The 16,674-nt window shown below is 46.7% G+C and overlaps 6 protein-coding genes across 7 annotated transcripts; 4 read left to right on the top strand and 2 right to left on the bottom strand.

The window, feature by feature from the left end:
* Positions 1–91: 91 nt before the first annotated feature.
* Positions 92–1,229, top strand: LOC108143284 (INO80 complex subunit E). Its single transcript, XM_041707298.1, has 3 exons — positions 92–391; positions 448–1,019; positions 1,076–1,229. The coding sequence occupies exons 1-3, from the start codon at positions 158–160 to the stop codon at positions 1,170–1,172; spliced, it is 903 nt and encodes a 300-aa protein (XP_041563232.1). The 5' UTR covers positions 92–157; the 3' UTR covers positions 1,173–1,229.
* Positions 1,230–1,986: 757 nt separating this feature from the next.
* On the top strand, positions 1,987–8,136 carry LOC108143285. Of its 2 annotated transcripts, XM_041707289.1 has the most exons (13): positions 1,987–2,555; positions 2,620–2,716; positions 2,777–3,193; positions 3,255–3,410; positions 3,468–3,581; positions 3,650–4,018; positions 4,690–5,439; positions 5,511–5,690; positions 5,752–5,847; positions 5,991–6,026; positions 6,130–6,375; positions 6,531–7,431; positions 7,490–8,136. In XM_041707289.1, exons 1-13 carry the CDS (start codon positions 2,154–2,156, stop codon positions 7,653–7,655), a joined length of 3,930 nt encoding a protein of 1,309 aa, XP_041563223.1. In that variant the 5' UTR covers positions 1,987–2,153; the 3' UTR covers positions 7,656–8,136. The 2 variants fall into 2 exon arrangements, with proteins under 2 accessions (XP_041563223.1, XP_041563224.1); XM_041707290.1 differs by lacking the exon at positions 3,468–3,581.
* Positions 8,137–8,207: 71 nt separating this feature from the next.
* On the bottom strand, positions 8,208–9,207 carry LOC121466816 (tigger transposable element-derived protein 6). The gene is made up of 2 exons (XM_041707299.1): positions 8,919–9,207; positions 8,208–8,869 (listed from the first exon to the last, which is right to left on the bottom strand). The coding sequence occupies exons 1-2, from the start codon at positions 9,035–9,037 to the stop codon at positions 8,299–8,301; spliced, it is 690 nt and encodes a 229-aa protein (XP_041563233.1). The 5' UTR covers positions 9,038–9,207; the 3' UTR covers positions 8,208–8,298.
* A 160-nt stretch (positions 9,208–9,367) lies between these two features.
* LOC108143286 (zinc finger protein 765) lies at positions 9,368–12,170 on the top strand. Its single transcript, XM_041707294.1, has 6 exons — positions 9,368–10,066; positions 10,132–10,443; positions 10,497–10,688; positions 10,747–10,848; positions 10,904–11,582; positions 11,637–12,170. Exons 1-6 carry the CDS (start codon positions 9,526–9,528, stop codon positions 11,890–11,892), a joined length of 2,082 nt encoding a protein of 693 aa, XP_041563228.1. The 5' UTR covers positions 9,368–9,525; the 3' UTR covers positions 11,893–12,170.
* Positions 12,171–12,180: 10 nt separating this feature from the next.
* Positions 12,181–12,815, bottom strand: LOC108143287 (NADH dehydrogenase [ubiquinone] 1 alpha subcomplex subunit 6). Its single transcript, XM_041707300.1, has 3 exons — positions 12,604–12,815; positions 12,418–12,533; positions 12,181–12,363 (listed from the first exon to the last, which is right to left on the bottom strand). Exons 1-3 carry the CDS (start codon positions 12,731–12,733, stop codon positions 12,235–12,237), a joined length of 375 nt encoding a protein of 124 aa, XP_041563234.1. The 5' UTR covers positions 12,734–12,815; the 3' UTR covers positions 12,181–12,234.
* A 222-nt stretch (positions 12,816–13,037) lies between these two features.
* Positions 13,038–15,315, top strand: LOC108143288. The gene is made up of 3 exons (XM_041707295.1): positions 13,038–13,218; positions 13,280–14,340; positions 14,469–15,315. Exons 1-3 carry the CDS (start codon positions 13,104–13,106, stop codon positions 15,129–15,131), a joined length of 1,839 nt encoding a protein of 612 aa, XP_041563229.1. The 5' UTR covers positions 13,038–13,103; the 3' UTR covers positions 15,132–15,315.
* Positions 15,316–16,674: the final 1,359 nt, after the last annotated feature.

Genomic DNA, 16,674 nt, shown 5'->3' with positions numbered 1-16,674 from the left:
AAATTCAAACTTGCAAAGTTAAATTAATAACGGTACTTAATCAAAACATCGATAACAATTCTTATCGATAAGCTGGTCAACTATCGGTTAACTTCCATCCCTTCGTGGCATGTATACGAGAAGAAAATTAACAAAAAGCGAAGTCCATTAAAATACAATGCTGGAGGGCTGGTACTGCAGATCCCTGGCCAACCAGGAAGAGGGCGCCATCAAGGACGAGCCACCGAGTGACGAGGAACCGCCACCGCCTGCCAGAGATCGCGTCCCGGCAAATTCCCGCGGAGCAGCACTCGCTAGCTCGTCCTCCGTTTCCGCGGGATTAGGAGCCAACGAGACGGACTTCAAGGAGCGCTACAAGACCCTGAAGAAAAAGCTGAAGTTCCTCATCTATGTAAATATCTAAAGTTGAACTTGGCAACGGCAAGTCACAGCTTTTTGTGTTTACAGGAGAACGAGTACTTCCAGGATCTATTGCACACGAACCAACGACGCCTGTTGAAGGTTTCGCGGGATCGCACCTTCCTGCTGGACCGCCTGCTGCTGTACGAGAAGCCGGCCAAAGACTCCAGCGACACCGATGCCACCGACAGCTCCGACTCGGAGCCTGCGTCCACGTCCGGAGCTGCAGGAGGATCGCAGACACCAAAGGACGCCATTCGGCGGAAGCACAAGGACAAGGGGGCACCTGGAACTCCGGGAGTGCCCCCGCACATGACCACTGTGGGTGCCACACGAGGACGAAGGCGCAAAGTACTGACCGGCATGTTGCCAACCAACCATGGAATCCACACAGCTGCTACTCCTGCTCCCAAAAGACAGCTCACCGCCACAGTTTCCCCTTCGCAGCAGCAGCTCCAACTACAGACTGCACCCAAAGACGTGTCGCCTGGCTTGAGTCAAGCGGAGATTGCTCGCCAGCTTCAGGAGCGACGACCGACGCCCCTTGAGCTCATGAGTCCGGAGTGCACCTCGGCCACCGTGCCCACCACAATGCTCAGCGATGAAAGTCCCTCCAAGTGGTAACTAAAAATTGTTGATTTCATATGTATTTATTTAAATTTATGTGTTTTTTTAGCTATCCCAATGAAAGCCTGCAGCATCTGATGGAGGACGATTCGCATTCGCATGAGGTGGCCGCCGAGGAGTGCGTGCCCATGGAGTACACCAGTTAATATTTACACAAAGCTATTTGCTACTTTGTCTTAGCTAATAAACTAACACGAACCACATTTCTAAGACTTTAATGATGTTAAAATACCTGGCGCAATCCACAAGTGTGTCTTATAGGGAAATTTCCAGGATTAAAGCATCTGACATCTATTGAGGATCCCTAAAGACAGCATTGAACCCGGAAATAGAAATGTTCCCTTTTTCTTTAGCTAATTCATATTCCGCCGCGTATTTCGGTTAAATATAAACTCGAGGTTTTTTCTTTAAATACGATTTTCTTTAGGTTAATCAAATACAAAATTATTAAATTTCCTCAAAAATCGAAATTCCATTTATAGTACATAATCATTTAAAATTTTAGGCGCAGACTAAACTACTTCGTCGTTTTGATAGTAATCTCAGTCCTGCTAAATTGGTCAACATATAAATATACGTTTAAACTATAATTGTTTTTATTTGACATTCATAAAAAACTACTTTACTTTTATCATTTAATTTCTTAGGTGGCAGTCTTCGTTGTTAAAAAATGGTGTCGTAAAATTTAATTAAATTATATAAACCTAAATAATTAAAGAAAAGGAAATGTGTAAAGGCAAAGAGTCTTTGCAGGAATTAAATGCATTTGATTTAAAAAAGCCATTAAAAACAAATAAAATTAGATAAGAAAAATAAATATTTTAAATACGTCTAGAAATTATGAAAATTATATAGTAGAGAATTCCAGTGCGCCAAATGGACGCGTTATCGATAGGCGCTGCCAATCGGCTGGGAGGGCAGCCCTGTTTTGCTGGGCTGCCAACCCGGTCGAGCAAAAACCCAATGCGAAACAGCCCTGTCTTGCGAAATTATTTCGACGCGACGCGAGTGGAGAAAAACAATCCAATTTTTTGTGAAATCGAGATTTACCGTGGCCAGTTAGCAGTTAATCCGTTAAGAAGGACACCAGGCGAAACGGGCGCCACCAGATGAGCAGCACGTGAACGATGGCGTTGAACAAGAGGAATAGCTCGCACTCGGACGCAGTTTCGGGCTCCGAGGTGGACTACAAGTTTTCGTGTCGCTGCTGCTTGAAAACGGACGCGGAGTACCTAAAACTAGACTCGGTGGCGATGGCGCGCAGCCTTGATCCCGCGGATGCGGGGGACAAGATCCCGCTCCTTCGATGCCTGCTCTTCTGCGTGGGCGCCGAAAATGCTCCGGAGCTTCCGCAGTTAATCTGCATTGAGTGTAGCAAGAGCCTGCAGGTGGCCTACTACTTCCTGAAGAATGCACTGCGTGCTCATGAGATTCTGTGCAGGAAACTGTGCTCCAAGGGTCAGAGAAGACCTAATGGCGCCTTGGGCCAGGAGCCGGAAAAGGGGCCGGCAAAGCCAGTCGCTAAAGAGGTGTGTTTGGTTCAACGGGTTCATAGTTCCCAGCCTGCATTACCCACCTTTTTTTCCATTTTAGCCAGAGACACTAAAGACGATGCGGCACGAGTGCCAGGTGTGCGGAGTGGTGGTCTACAATCGTCTAGAGCTTAAGCAGCACATACGCCAGCATGCAGGTACAGGTTTCGCCTAAAACAAACAGTGTTTCACCTAACAGCATGGTATTCATATTGCAGAGGGCATCTCTTACAACTGCAAGTTGTGCATCTTCACCACGCTGAAACAGCGCGTTCTACTGGAACACTATGTGACCTTTCACGGTCTGTCCATTGGCCAGGCGGACGAACATATTAAGTCGAAGGAACCGCCAGCGCCCATTAACGAAGATCCCAAACCGGTGTGCACGCTGGAGGACATGGAATTGCTGATACCCACTGTGCTGGCCCCCGATGACTACGTGCAGCCACAGCCGCAGATCGATGCCGACCAGCTGCGGGACATCGAGCAGCAGCTGGCCGTCAGCATGGGTGAGGCGGGGCCCGGAGTGGACACCCTCACCTCCACCTTGCCACCCATGGATACGCCCAATGTGAGCATCGGCACCGAGTACCTCGTCCTGCCCGATGGCACACTGCAGCAGGTCAACGGAAGCGGTGGGTCCACCTACCTGGGAGTAAGATCTTAAGAATGTACACTCATATTGATCCTTTGCAGGCGTGGTCATTGAGTATATTGACGATAGCAAGCCGAACAACCCCTCCAATGTTAATATTAGCCTGCAAAAGCTTCTGTCCGGCGATGACGCAAACGAGCCAATGGATATCGATGTCAACGAGCTAATCGTGGAGGAAGTAATGCCGCAGATAAGAGGTAAGATTTTTTTGAAAGACTTGAATCACCCTACTACAGTCTCTTATACGATTCCAGTCAAGCCAAAGCCAACCGTTGGCGGATCTCACATCTACAAGCACAAGTGCAAGCTGTGTCCCAAAACATTCTCAACAATTCCGCGTTTAAAATCTCACCAGTTGACCCATAGCAGTTAGTTCATTCCTCCTAGATGTTCGTTTTGTTATACCTACTAATCTCTGTCCCTCTGCTCCGAATAGATTTGCCCAAGTTCTTCTGTGACCAGTGCGATTTCTACTCACTGCGGAGCGCCGATCTCATCCAGCACTACAAAATGGTTCACCATCGGTTGGATGAGAACGGAAAGATCATCAAGGACCCGGCGCCGGTGGAGCAGACCGGCGTGTTCTCGTGCGACATGTGTCTCTTTGAGACGCGCACGCCCACACAGCTGAGGAATCACTACACCGAATCCCACACAATCCAGCCCACGGAGGTGCAGCTGCGTCCCAGCTGGTCGGGCGAGGTGGGAGCCAGCACTGTCCATGAGGCACCGATTGTCGTGGCCACCAATGAGCTGCCGCCGGCTAGGAAATCAGATCACACCGACATCCCAGAGGGCATTAAATGTGAGTCTTGAGATCGGTATTCGTCTTTCGGCGGTATTTCCGAGGGTTAAGAAATGAGTCGCAAATGAATCTTTTTATTAACTGCTTGAGTTGGTAAAAACATTTTTATTTGATCCTTAGTTGGCACCACAACTCAATGATATTAGATATTTTGTTTTGCTCTTTGATTAATTCATTTGACGGTGACTTTCTGCAAACCCATACAAACCCAACAGTTTACAAAAAGAAAAAATAACGTATACATTAAAAAAAAATAGATAACAATGCAATTCAATTTGGAATTATTTACAATCCGTTGTACACGGTAACCTGCCATTTTTTATCAGTAAATTTGAGCTTAAATCATAATCGCATTTAGTGTTTGGCATTTATTAGCGGGTAGGACTGTGGGTATTCTCCTTAGCCAAAGCGCTAATGACAATTCAAAAAAGTTCCATAGAAGCTGGGCTTTCATTGCATATTCAAAGTAGGAAAACCATATGCAATGGATAGATTGTGACTTTCGGTAAGGACCTAAACAGGATCAATTCACCTGTTAGTTTTTTTGACTATTTTAATTTTTTCTGCTTGAAAAGAAAACCTAATTATTTTTAAAACAGTTTTTAAAGATTTTTCTGATTTTTTTATAATACTATACCTTTTTGGCATGAATGTGTTGTAATATTTTGCAGATCCACCAGTTGAAGTTGGTCAGCCACTTGTTGCTGATCCGTCAGTTGTTGCGGCAGCGCAGGTGGAAGTGCAGCAACCAGCGGCTATGCCCACCATATCGACGACGATTCCTCAAACAAGCAGCATTAACATGGTGGTAGATGCCACGCCGCTCTTCTTTGCGCCGACCTCCAGTTCCACGGTTGTAACACATTCGGTCCCAGTGACAACGGTGGGGGATTCCACCGGTGGAACCGACAGCAATGCATTTGGAATTTTTCCAGAAATCCCAGAGACCAATCTTCCAGCGAACGAACCCGTTCAGCAAATGCCATCCGCCAATACGTCTAACATTTCGATGTTTGGCGACATGCAGGATTTCATTGACAACACCGATGTGGCCGCCATATGCACTATACCGGCGGATGATATGCCCGTGGTGGATGGTGATGATATTGTGATCGATAACAACAACATGAGTATTGATTTTGATGCCGAGAATCTGTTCGAGGACTTCGAGGAGGAGGACGATGCGGTGGGCGAAGAGGAGGGGGAGGAGGAGGAGGAAGAGGAGGATGCCGACAACGATGACGAAAATGACAACAATGATGCTGCAACGGATCAGAATTTGCTTTTGACCAGCGACGATGACGATGTGGATGACTTCGATGACGAGCAATCGAAGCATCTGCAGAAGCCCTACTGCATTTACTGCAACAAGAAGTTTACCAGCCAGTACAAATTCGAAAACCACATGTTTGTCCATCGCGGTGAGTCACAAAAGCCACTTGGCTCAGTCCACCTAATACTGATACATCATCATTTCTGATTTTACCATCAGGCCTAGCACCCTATCGCTGCGAGCTGTGCACCAATCTCTACAACATGAAGCGACTGCTCATCAGGCACTACAAAACCGTGCACAAGCGTATGCCCACAAGAGACATGGTCCAGGCCAAGGGCGATAAGGTGTCCGTGCCCCGAACCAACATTGAGACGCTCTGCGTTGGCAGTGCCAAGAGTAAGTTCGTTGCTGGAACTTTATAGAATTCACACCTTAAGCCATTTATCTCTGCTCTTAGAACCCATGCTTATGTGCGCAAAATGTCCGTTTGAGTGCGAATCAGATGCGGACATGCGAAAGCATTTGAATGCCCACCACGGCATCAACGATGGTGGTAAGTCAAGTAATTGTGCATTAAATTTAACGATTTCACAAATTTGGCACACTGTAATGGCTACGCCAATCAATTAAAATGAATATGTTATCACTAAAAGTGTTGTTATATTATTTTATTAATATATTATCTGTTGCTTTCAGTGTCTGTGCATGCCAACGAGGTGTTTATTATACGCAGTAAGTAATTATGTTGTCTTTTTATATTTTTTTGACATCATAACTTTATTCTAATTTTGGAAAAATTTAACATTAAAATTTAATTTTCGTAATTTCGCCACAGAACTACCCTTCGAGTGCCCACGCTGCATTCGATCGTTTGCGGCTAAGAGCACTCTCAGCCGCCACCTGCAACGCAGTCACCTGGTGGACACAATTATTGAGACGCAATCGCCGAATTCGGCGGCCACCATCACAGCCACCGAAAATCCGGCCGTCGAGGATGGTAAACTCAATCTGATGATGCCGACGGACGGTGGGGCTGAGAGAATGACGACGGCTGACTCAGAAGGCAATGGCGGTGGCAATGGTAAGAGCCTCAATAGCCTTGCAACAAGATTGAACTCAAATTCCCATTAAAACTATGCCCAACACCCGCGAACGCACCATACGATTGATAAACTAAAAATGCTGTTTGACATCCGAACAACGATCGTTGTTGATGATTGTTGTTCTTCTCACCAGAAGGTGGAGGCGGAGATGATGGATCAGCATTAAGAATGGAGCCGGCAGTGCCAGAGGAAGAACTCGATCCAGTGACACTGGACGCAGCCACAGCGGTGACGACAACAGCAATTGAGGCAGCAATAACAGCGGCAGCAGCAGCGGAAGCTACATCCTCCGGATCACCCACCACAACCACAGCCCCATCGTCAGCCAACCCCTTCCCCACATTTGACATGTATTACGACATCATGGGGGACGCCACCCAGCAAGCGACCCAGCCAAATCTCCATGCCATTTCCAAAGTCACCAGCACGGATGCTTCATCGCTCAACGGGAGCGATAAACTGCTAGACACGTCCGCCGCTCTGGCTGCATTGCCATCAAAGGCGTTGCGCTCCAATTCCCGTCTGCCCCGCGGTCCCGTTTACGTGTGCAAGCTGTGCACCAAGGCCTTCGACGAACTGGGCAAGCTGGTCAAGCACGAGATGGAGATGCACTCCAATACGGAGCGGGCGCGGTGGGGCTTCCAACACAAGTGTGCCATTTGCAATACCTCCTACCGCACGCTGACGCTGCTTAAGTTCCACATGAAGCGGCACGCCCATCGGAAGCCCTGCAAGCTGTGCCCCAAAACCTTTGTCACGAACGTGGAGCTGGAGCGGCACACGAAGGCCAAACACAACAAGGACAAGACGATACGGTGTTCGTTTGAAGGCTGCCGTATGATGTTCGCCTTCAAACACCACATGGTTCGCCACCAGAACGCCACCCATCGGAGAACGCCGCCGCGGCACAAATGCCATGTTTGCAACAAGGAACTAGTGAACAGTGTGCAGCTGAGAAATCACATGAGCGAGCACAAGGACGCGCTAACGTACAAGTGTCCAGAGTGCGATCGCACCTATTTGCGGCGCGGAAGGTGAGCCGATGACGTTTTATATGGCATTTTCACATCTAATTCCCTATTCCCTATGTAGACTTCAAACCCATATCCTCAAGGTCCACAATATCCATCTAAACGACGAAGAGATGCCTACCCTCTCTTCAGTTAGTGGCACTTCTACCAATCCGCACGACGACGAAAAGGAAAGCGAGGAGGAGACCGCAACTGATGCCGCAACCGCAGCCAACAATTCCAAGTAGTTTCAATTCATGCTCTCATTAATCAAGCAAAGTAATCGCACAATGTACAAAGTTTAATATAGTCTAAGTACTGTTCCTCATCCTTGATTTAGCACATCTAATGTCTTGAGTTTTTCGATTTTAAGTTGTAGATTATGCGCATTAATCCTAAACTCTCATTTAACATAAGCCGAAAATATAACAAAAATTGGTTGAATCTGTCGATCTATTGATTTGTACAAGTGAAATAATCAATCAATTGTCAAGTGAAATTATCAATTATATTATAGAATCGCCTTAATTGTTAAATATCGCACGAGGCCCCAACCACGACTGAGGCAATCTCCACCAGCTGGCTCTGCTTTGGCCAAAGAGGAAACAGCTTCACAATTAGTCTTAACGAATCCTATATCATGTATTTTTTTTTCTCATTTCTAAGGGACTTCCATGATGAACATGTATTTTATATATCTGCGAGCAATAAATGTCCTTAATATATTAATATAATATCATTTAGTTTATCCTTTCCATGAGTTATAACAAAAAAAAAATAATCTTTGAAAACAATCGATGTGATACATCAAATATATATATATTACACGTTTAAAATAAAACTAGGTTCGAGAGAAAAATTTGAATATTACTAACCATCGGTTCGCAAAGGTCAAGGAACCTCCTTCTTGAAGTTGTTCCACTTCCAGCACCACTGATTCTCTAAGCTGAGTAGCTGCTGGTAGGACACAAAGTCATCTCTGGCGAACTCCTTCAAGCGAGCCAACTGAATCATGGCCTCGTCAATGGAAATGATAGGACCCAGCAACTGCACAGGCGAAGGCTCATCATCATCATCATCGTCCCTGTTCGAGATGGGTTCGCTCTTGACCAGGACGGCCTCAAATTCCTGAAGCTCCAGGCTGTCACCTGTGGCATTGTAGGCGATGTTGTGCCTGATTCGCCATTTCTGCAGCCATCCGGACGAGGCCAAGAATCCGTCGTGGCCCACTTCCTCCGCTATCTGCTTGGCCTTTTCCCGCACCATCTCGCCAGATATGGCGATATTATCGACTCTGGCTCTGGAGAACCAGTCAAAGCACAGCTCGTCGATCTGGGCGCCCTGCTGGCTAAGGGGATTCCTCCGCATCTGGCTCATTTTCAGTTCTCCGGTTGTCAATCCTTCGCGGATTGAGTCTTTGTGTTTCAGAATTTCAGCAGCTTGGGTTTTTCCAATGTTAAATCTGCATGGACTCGAAATTATTACTTATTTATGAGTATCCACATCGTTACCTTTTCGCCAAATCCCGCACCGTTAGTTTATTCTGCTCATGGGTCCGGATCACTTCCATTTTCTCTTCCAAATTAAGCCTTTTCTTTGGTTTCCTGGGTCGTCGCGGTAACATATCCATTGACCAACAGCAGGGGACACTTTCATTTGCTAAAGTTAGTACAACACAATTGCAGAAATAATAAATTTCCTTGTCCGCTCAAGGGAGTGTCTGTCCGTTTGTCATATACATTTGGTGAAGTGTGACCAACCGAGCAGTGACAGTGGCGTAAGCTGTATTTAATATATGGGGATATATTTCAAACCACCAAATGTTTTTTTGCTTGTGAATGGTATATGAGTAAAATGATTTTGAAAATTTTGCACACTTTTCTGTCAGGGGAGGGGCTAACATATTAAATCCCCTTTGCATGCGCCCCTGTTACTCAAAATAAGCCACAAAAACAAGCCGGCGCAAGAACTTTTTGCAACCCACAGACGGTCACACTATTTTTAATCACAAAAGAGCGGTATTAAATACACATTGCCAGCCCAATATATTTTTGAAGCACCACAACAAACTTATAATCAGCCGGAGAGAAGTACCTGTTCCAGCCAAAACGGAGCGCCATGGACGCCGCCACATCCGCAGCGGATCCCGCGCTGGTGGCCATGAACAAGTTGAACAAGGGTTCCAAGTGCCGAGCATGTCTGTCGGTGGACCGAAAAACCGTTCAACTGAGTGCCGAGATTCCAAATCTGCAGAAGTCCCGCACCTACGCCCAGAGCCTGAAGCAGTGCACCAACCTGGACCTGCGTGTCATCAGTCCCGGTGGCTACCTGTGGCCCATGCAGATCTGCGTGCGCTGCTGCCGCGCCTTGGAGGTGGCCATGCACTTTGTGGAGATGGCCCTGGAATCGAATCTCAAGCTGTATGCCGAGGCGCAGAGCGTGAAGCTGCCCAGTCCCAACGGCGAACTGAAGCGCAAGGCCAGCAGCGAGACGCTCCACTGGAATCAGTTTAGCCAGGAGTTCGAGCAGTTCGTTGAGGGCTACGAGGGTGTGACGACGGGACCCATCGAGGAGAATGTCCTGTACATGCGAGGAGCGAAGGTGCCACGACTGGATGTCGATGCGGCGAACAGCAAGAAAACGCATAAAGAAGATGAAGGTGGGTTCATCTTTTGATTTAACTTTATGTCTGCTCATATTCCCTTTTCTTTACCCACCTAAAAGTCATCCTTTTCGATGTCAAGTACGACACCAACGATCTGGAGGAGGAGGACGATAACGACGGCTCGGATGCCAAGAATAATGAGACTTTCTTCGAGAGCAGTATTACGTCTGGAGATGCAGCTATTGCCGCCACAGTGCACAGCAGCAAAAACGGCGAGAATAATAACAATTATAATTTCAATAACAAAAACGGCGATATTTTGGATGTCGAGTGCGATCTTATACAACGCGCTCTTTACATGACACTAAACGATGAAGGCAGCAGTCAAAGTCCGAAAAAGGAGAAGCCCAACAGTGAAAATCATTTAAAATGTAAGCTAAGAATGAGATGTGTCTATTTATTATAAATATTTTCTGCATTATAGCCGGTGGGGGAAATGGTCCTTTGTCACCTTTGGTCCAGGAGGCCACGACCAGCAGCATGGTGGCAAACATACCACTTCTGAAATGCAATATTTGCCAATATACGCATACCGATGCGGAGCAGCTGAGAAGTCATTACAAAAGTATTCACAAAATATCTATGGCCGAAGATGAAATAATAGGCTTAAACAAAAGTGAGTAGCTTCTTACAATATCATCTTTGTGCATGTTTAAGAGAGTATTTTATTGTAGATCAAAATTTCAAGTGCCGACCTTGCAATAGTTATGAGACGAAAGACAGGAATGAAATGCAGAAACATCTCATAGACCACCATAAAATAGATGGTGATTTTGGTAGGCGCAAAGATTGTGCTTAAGAGAACCATTCTTAATTGTTTGTATCCTACAGAAATGTACTGCTATATGCAGGCAAACTGTCCAGCCTGTGACAGGATATTCAAGGATCAGCGGTCGGCTAGGAAGCATTACACAAGGGTGCACACTCCGGTGCAGGTGGTGGTGTCGCCCACGGAGACATACGCTTGCAAGGTCTGCGAAAAGGTGTTCAACCAGAAGGCCAGCCTCCATAGCCACCAGCGATTCTGTCAGGTGAAGGATTTCGTCCACTGCACCTTCTGCGCACAGGAGTTCGGCAGCATGCGAAAGTATGAACTCCATCTGCAGCAACAGCATGCCGTGGAAACTCTGCACGAGTGTGAGATCTGCCACAGGAGCTTCAAGAGCGCCGACACCCTGGCCATGCATCGAAAGCGGCACTCTGAGCGGCACTTTCAGTGCGACAAGTGCTCGCTGAATTACGTTAACTCGGCGGAGTTGCGGGTGCACTACGAACGGGCCCACGTGAACGAGGAGCAGGTGAGCTGCCTCACCTGCGGCAGCCAGTTTCAAAATGTGACCCTGATGCGCGAGCACGAGCAGAGGAGTCACCAAAAACCGAAGGTCTGGCGCTGTGAGGTGTGCAACTTTGAGACGAAGAACAGGTGGCAAAGGCGTCAGCATCAGTACGAGCACAAGGAATACCCGTACAAGTGCCAGAACTGCACCGGCGAGTTTGCTGATCGCAGCAAGTAAGCAATATTTTCTAAGCTTCCACCAGAAATTCATCACCATGAAACTTACAGATTCCGGCAACATTCCAAAAAGGTGCATGGCATCGAGCTGAGCGACGAACGGCTGGCCGAGATGTTTCGCGAGAAGAAGGGCTACACCAATCGACACGATGCATTCAACAGGTCAAACAACTCTCTGGAGATTCCCGGCTTCACGGAGGACTGCTTCACGGAGTTGAAGAGCCTGGGCGTGGACTACGACGACATAACCACGGATCTCTTTGCGAGCTCCACCGCCCTGGACAACCTGCTTGACCTGATACCCTAAAGCGAGCGCCAATCCATCAACCTGCATAGAATTTACAAAATCAAACGGCACGAATAATAGCTGACGAGAGCTAGAAGACTGTCTGCACTTTACAAATCACCCTAACCGACAATGCATTATACATATATCAAACCTTTTCAGTTCGAACAACTTTTTTGCTCAGAGAACTCAGACCAAAACGTACATTTTACATGTATCCACAGTGAAACCATGATATTTTTGAAGTCACAATCTCAATAAACAAGAAAAGGAAACCAGCGTTTCTGAAGCGCACAAAATTCTCTCAAGTTTCGATTTACACTCTGAAGGAGTTTTGTATTTAAACTATTTCAATTGCAATAACTAATTAACGCCCTGGATGAATTTTGAGAGAAAGTCGGTGGGTTTGGGTTCCTGCGACTCCTTCCAGTAGCGCATGATGTGGCCCTTTTGCTTCCAGATCTCCACGGATTCTTTGAGCTCCATTTGGCCCTGGGTAAAGAGGGTGAGTTACAATCCATTCGAATCTTTGCCGGAGGGTCTTACCTTGATGACCAGCATGTCGATCACCCGGATGTCGGTGACGCTGCGATTCTTGACGAACTCCTCGCGCAACTTGTCCCGGCACTGCTCCACGGTCATGGGGATGTCGTAGTCCATGACTGCAAGTAACAAGAACGGGTTATTTGGCGTCGGGATGCAGATTCTGATGACATAACCAGGAGCACTCACCGATATAGGGAATCTGGCGGTACCAGGCCTTGTACAGATTGAGGGCGCGCTTGCGGGCCTCCTCCCGATCCACGGACAGGATGGGGCGCACCTGCTGCACGACTCGCTTCACGGCTTCACGTCCGGCCATTTGATTTGTTTTTATTTTTTCTGTTTTTCCTACGACCGAAGTGCTAGCAGCAGAACAGTGTGGCCAGGTTTTACTTGCTCACAAAACCAATATTTCAAATAAGTTATTAGGGGTATTAGTTAAAATTTGGTCAGCTGTTCATAAACTGTTTTATGCAATTTCCATTTTCAGAAATAAAACGAAAACAAAATTAGAGCTGTAAAATTGCTTAAATAAACAATTTGTTTTAATGGCACAAGTTCAGCAATTCAAATACAAAAATGTATAGCCACTTTTACGGGGTGGCAACGCCTCAGCTTCACCCAAGCTAGCAGTCTGGCAGCACCGCCACTTTGGCCAAAGATTGACTCTTAATTAAAACGCAGATGAAATGGCCAGCGATTTTCCGCCTTTGGCCATCCGGATTTGGATGCACAAGCTGAAGAAGGGCGTGGGTCAGCCGGCGGCTATCCTGGAGCGCTCCCTGCTGAACTTCATGAGTGCAGGTGAGTGGCCAATGCAACTGGCTGGACAATGCGAACTAATAACAAATTAATCTTTGTCCAGGGGCGGCCAGTTTGTCGGTGGAGAATGCGACGGAGCGGGGCATCCTAGTCCCGAGGGCAGTTGGCGGAAGAGCCAAGCGGCTGACCCTGACCTTCTGCCAGAAAGTCAGCAGCCTGCCCATCTCTAAAACTGATACCTACTGTTTCGAGTGCCATTTGCCAGGAGAGGTCATGGAATGCGCGTCCTGTGAGCGCTCCTTCCACGAGGATTGCCAACGCAAGGATCCCGAGAAGCCCAACTATTCGGTGCCGTCGGACAAGGGTCAACCTTATCGGTTCCCAGTCAACGAATCGGACACGGAGCCCGAACACAACCAAAATTCGAATGCGAGCCAGACGTCCACGCCAAAGCCCCTGCTCGATCACAATAGCAACATCAATCAGGATTTACTAGCCACTCCGGAATTTCTCAAGCACGAGAGTCCCGAGTGGGACGACGATGTCTTCTTCGTGAGCGAGCAGAAAGGCGCCCGCCAGCGAAAGCAGGCCGGGATCAAGAACGAACTGCAAAGCAGCCTGGACTGCGATGAGGACAGCGATCTGGGGCGCTGCACCCGCTGCCGGCTGCTTTCCCTGGCCGCCATTCACAATCCCCCGCAGCTGGACAAACAGGAACTAGGCTGCCTTTTGAAATACTCCTGGGACAAGCATCACTCCTGGATAACCATGGATGTGGCCAAATACATGGACAAGCACTGGAACGAACGCGACAAGGCACTGGTCAAGCGCGTTCTCTTCAAGTCAAAGATCTTGGGAATGGCCAACATCGAGCGGAATATCGAGACGAAGAAGTATACGTACCTAACAGAGTTCCTGGTCGATCTGCTCGATCTTCAGCACAACATTGCCGTGTTCTTTGGACCCAAGAGTGAGGAGTACAATGCCACAAAGTGGCTGGTGAGAGATGTGGCGCACGACATCCGGGAAATACGACGATGTCCCGACTGCTTTCGGTACTCCAACGAGGCTAGTCTGTCGGATCTCTGGTTTGCCAAACCATGCCTCCAGAGGCACGAATTGGTCTTTGCCAAACAAACAGGTTCGCCACCATGGCCGGCAAAGGTGGGTAGCCAAACTTTCTCAAGGCAGTAGATTCCTAATTCAAATTAAGTTGAGTGACACTTTCAACTCGACTACTTAATCTAAGTTTTATCTTCTATAAATTTATAGTATGTGTTCGTTTTTACCAGGTTATGAGCGTGTCCAAAAAGCATCCTATTAAGTACGATGTACGCTTTTTTGGAGGCTCTCATTCCCGGGCACTCATTTCAGAACGTGACATCACTCCCATCGAGTCGGACATTCAGTCGCACATTAAACCCCGCAACTCGAAAGCCCTGAGCGCCGCTTTGAGGGAACTGCAGTGCCACATGATATTGTCCCACTATTCCGCTTCGCTATTCGGCTTCCATGCCAATCCCACCATTGCCAAGAATCTCATACAGATAGCCCTGTCGCATTGCACGGAATCATCGGAAACCGCCACGGCTACCAAGCGAAGAAGGCCGTCCACTCCGGCCAATCCAGGCACTGCGAAGAAGCGAAGGCTTAATCTCACCACTCCGGATGCCCCATCGCCGGTGCCAATTCAAGCAACGAATCCTGACTCCGTTACCTATGATAATCTAACCGCTGAAATACTGCAGGCACACGAGAATCTGCTGAAGTGTCAGAGCGAGCTGACCGCCATGCAAAAGAAACTGGATGAAGTCAAGCGGAAGCGGTGGTGCTACCACTGCCTGGAGGAGGCCGCCTTCGACTGCTGCTTCACTGCGTCCTACTGCAGCGCGGAGTGCCAGCGACGCGATAAGAGACGCCACCAGGCCACTTGTAGAGTCAATCACCTAAAATAAGCCACATGTTGAAAGCAAATTCGAGATATTTATTAATGTCGTTTTCTGAAAATGGATTACTTTCAATCCAACGTGATAAAATCTCGTTACCCACAATCCCATGTATCGTTTTGTAAGATACTCTAAAGTATTCCAAGAATTTCTGTAAACGTAATATATTAAATGAACGTAATGGTTAGCTAAATCGGATTTCGTCATTTTGAAAAGCGCGCCTTTGGTTTTCTCATGATGGGCAGCACTTTGCCCAGTAGATGGCGCCTCTTTATCTTCAAAACTACAAAGACATGATTAAATTTTAAAAACATAAAAGCATCGCTACTTTAAGGTAACAAAATTAATTTGAAATTTATCAATTTGATTCATTGTAACTACCAAATCGGTAAAAACTTTCTGCGAACTGAGATAGTGCACTTTTAATACCATACTAAACTGCAGCAGCACTTTATGCTTACATTTAATGCTAATCTAGTTAAAAGCATTAAAATAGCTTTAGATATTTTGTTCGAAATTTTAAAGCTAATGTAACCTGCTCCCATTATGGACAATTACGCTCTGGCAAACGTGTTTACCCCGCAGTTTCAAGCTGTAAACAGGCAAAAAGTTCAGCCAAAAGGTCAAATCGAATTGGCGAAACGCTTAAAAGGGTTCAATGCAATTTACGAGTGCAGGCGAGCATGTGAATGCATCAGATACGAGGGAGCGATCGAGGGGCTTGCCTTTTATGAATGCAGGCCGGCGGGAAAATGGCCGTTAAGCGGTTATCCCAAAATAATTGATTTATGCCGGGTTCAGCAGACAATTTTGGGGGCCAGTCCCCAAATGGAAATGGCCACAAGAGTTGGCACCTTGCGCCGGCACAGATAGAAATACAAAATACATGGCTGTAATAAATATTTCACTTAGGGGCCGAAAGTAACATCACAACACGATTAATGCTCAGTCTGGAGTTTCGAGTTACGGGTTTCGCTCGGTATTCGTATTCTGTTCCCCAAAGTCGGAAGTCACGTTTAAACGTTTTCGCTAAAAGTTTCACACAGCGGATGATTGATGATGAGCCGCACAAAGAGTATTACTTACCTACATGTGCACGGAATATATGGTCATTAGGACTGCCTTGTTTTTATCTTTGACTCGCTTTAGTGCACTCTCGCACTCGATATAGTAAATCATTTTTGGGATATTTCACCCTGCCACTTAATTAAGCCAGAAGCTGAATCAATAACATTCTCTTCCATTTCCTTTCCCATTTAAAGCAAGTCATCATTGTTTGTTGTCTAAATGTTTATTCAACATTTTTGGCCTGTGGCTGAGATGTGAAACTTTTGCATTTTGCAATCAAAATCTCTGTCACACGAATGTCAATATTTGGGTGAAAATTTGGCAAAGAAAAGCAGACAAATTCCATGGGCAATTAGGAAAATGCTGTCTTTTTGTCGAAAACAAACATGGTTTTTTTTGTATTTTCCTCTGTCTGCTTTCATTTCGAATTGTGTTTTAATTATGTGCAAACTTCAGGGGAGTTTTCATTTAAAACTGCCTGCTT

The sequence above is a fragment of the Drosophila elegans genome, unplaced genomic scaffold, assembly GCF_018152505.1.
Source record: "Drosophila elegans isolate 14027-0461.03 unplaced genomic scaffold, ASM1815250v1 contig_183, whole genome shotgun sequence".
NCBI lineage: Eukaryota > Metazoa > Arthropoda > Insecta > Diptera > Drosophilidae > Drosophila > Drosophila elegans.
The sequence above is the reverse complement of the archived record's forward strand: the minus strand, read 5'-3'. Positions and strand labels throughout refer to the sequence as shown.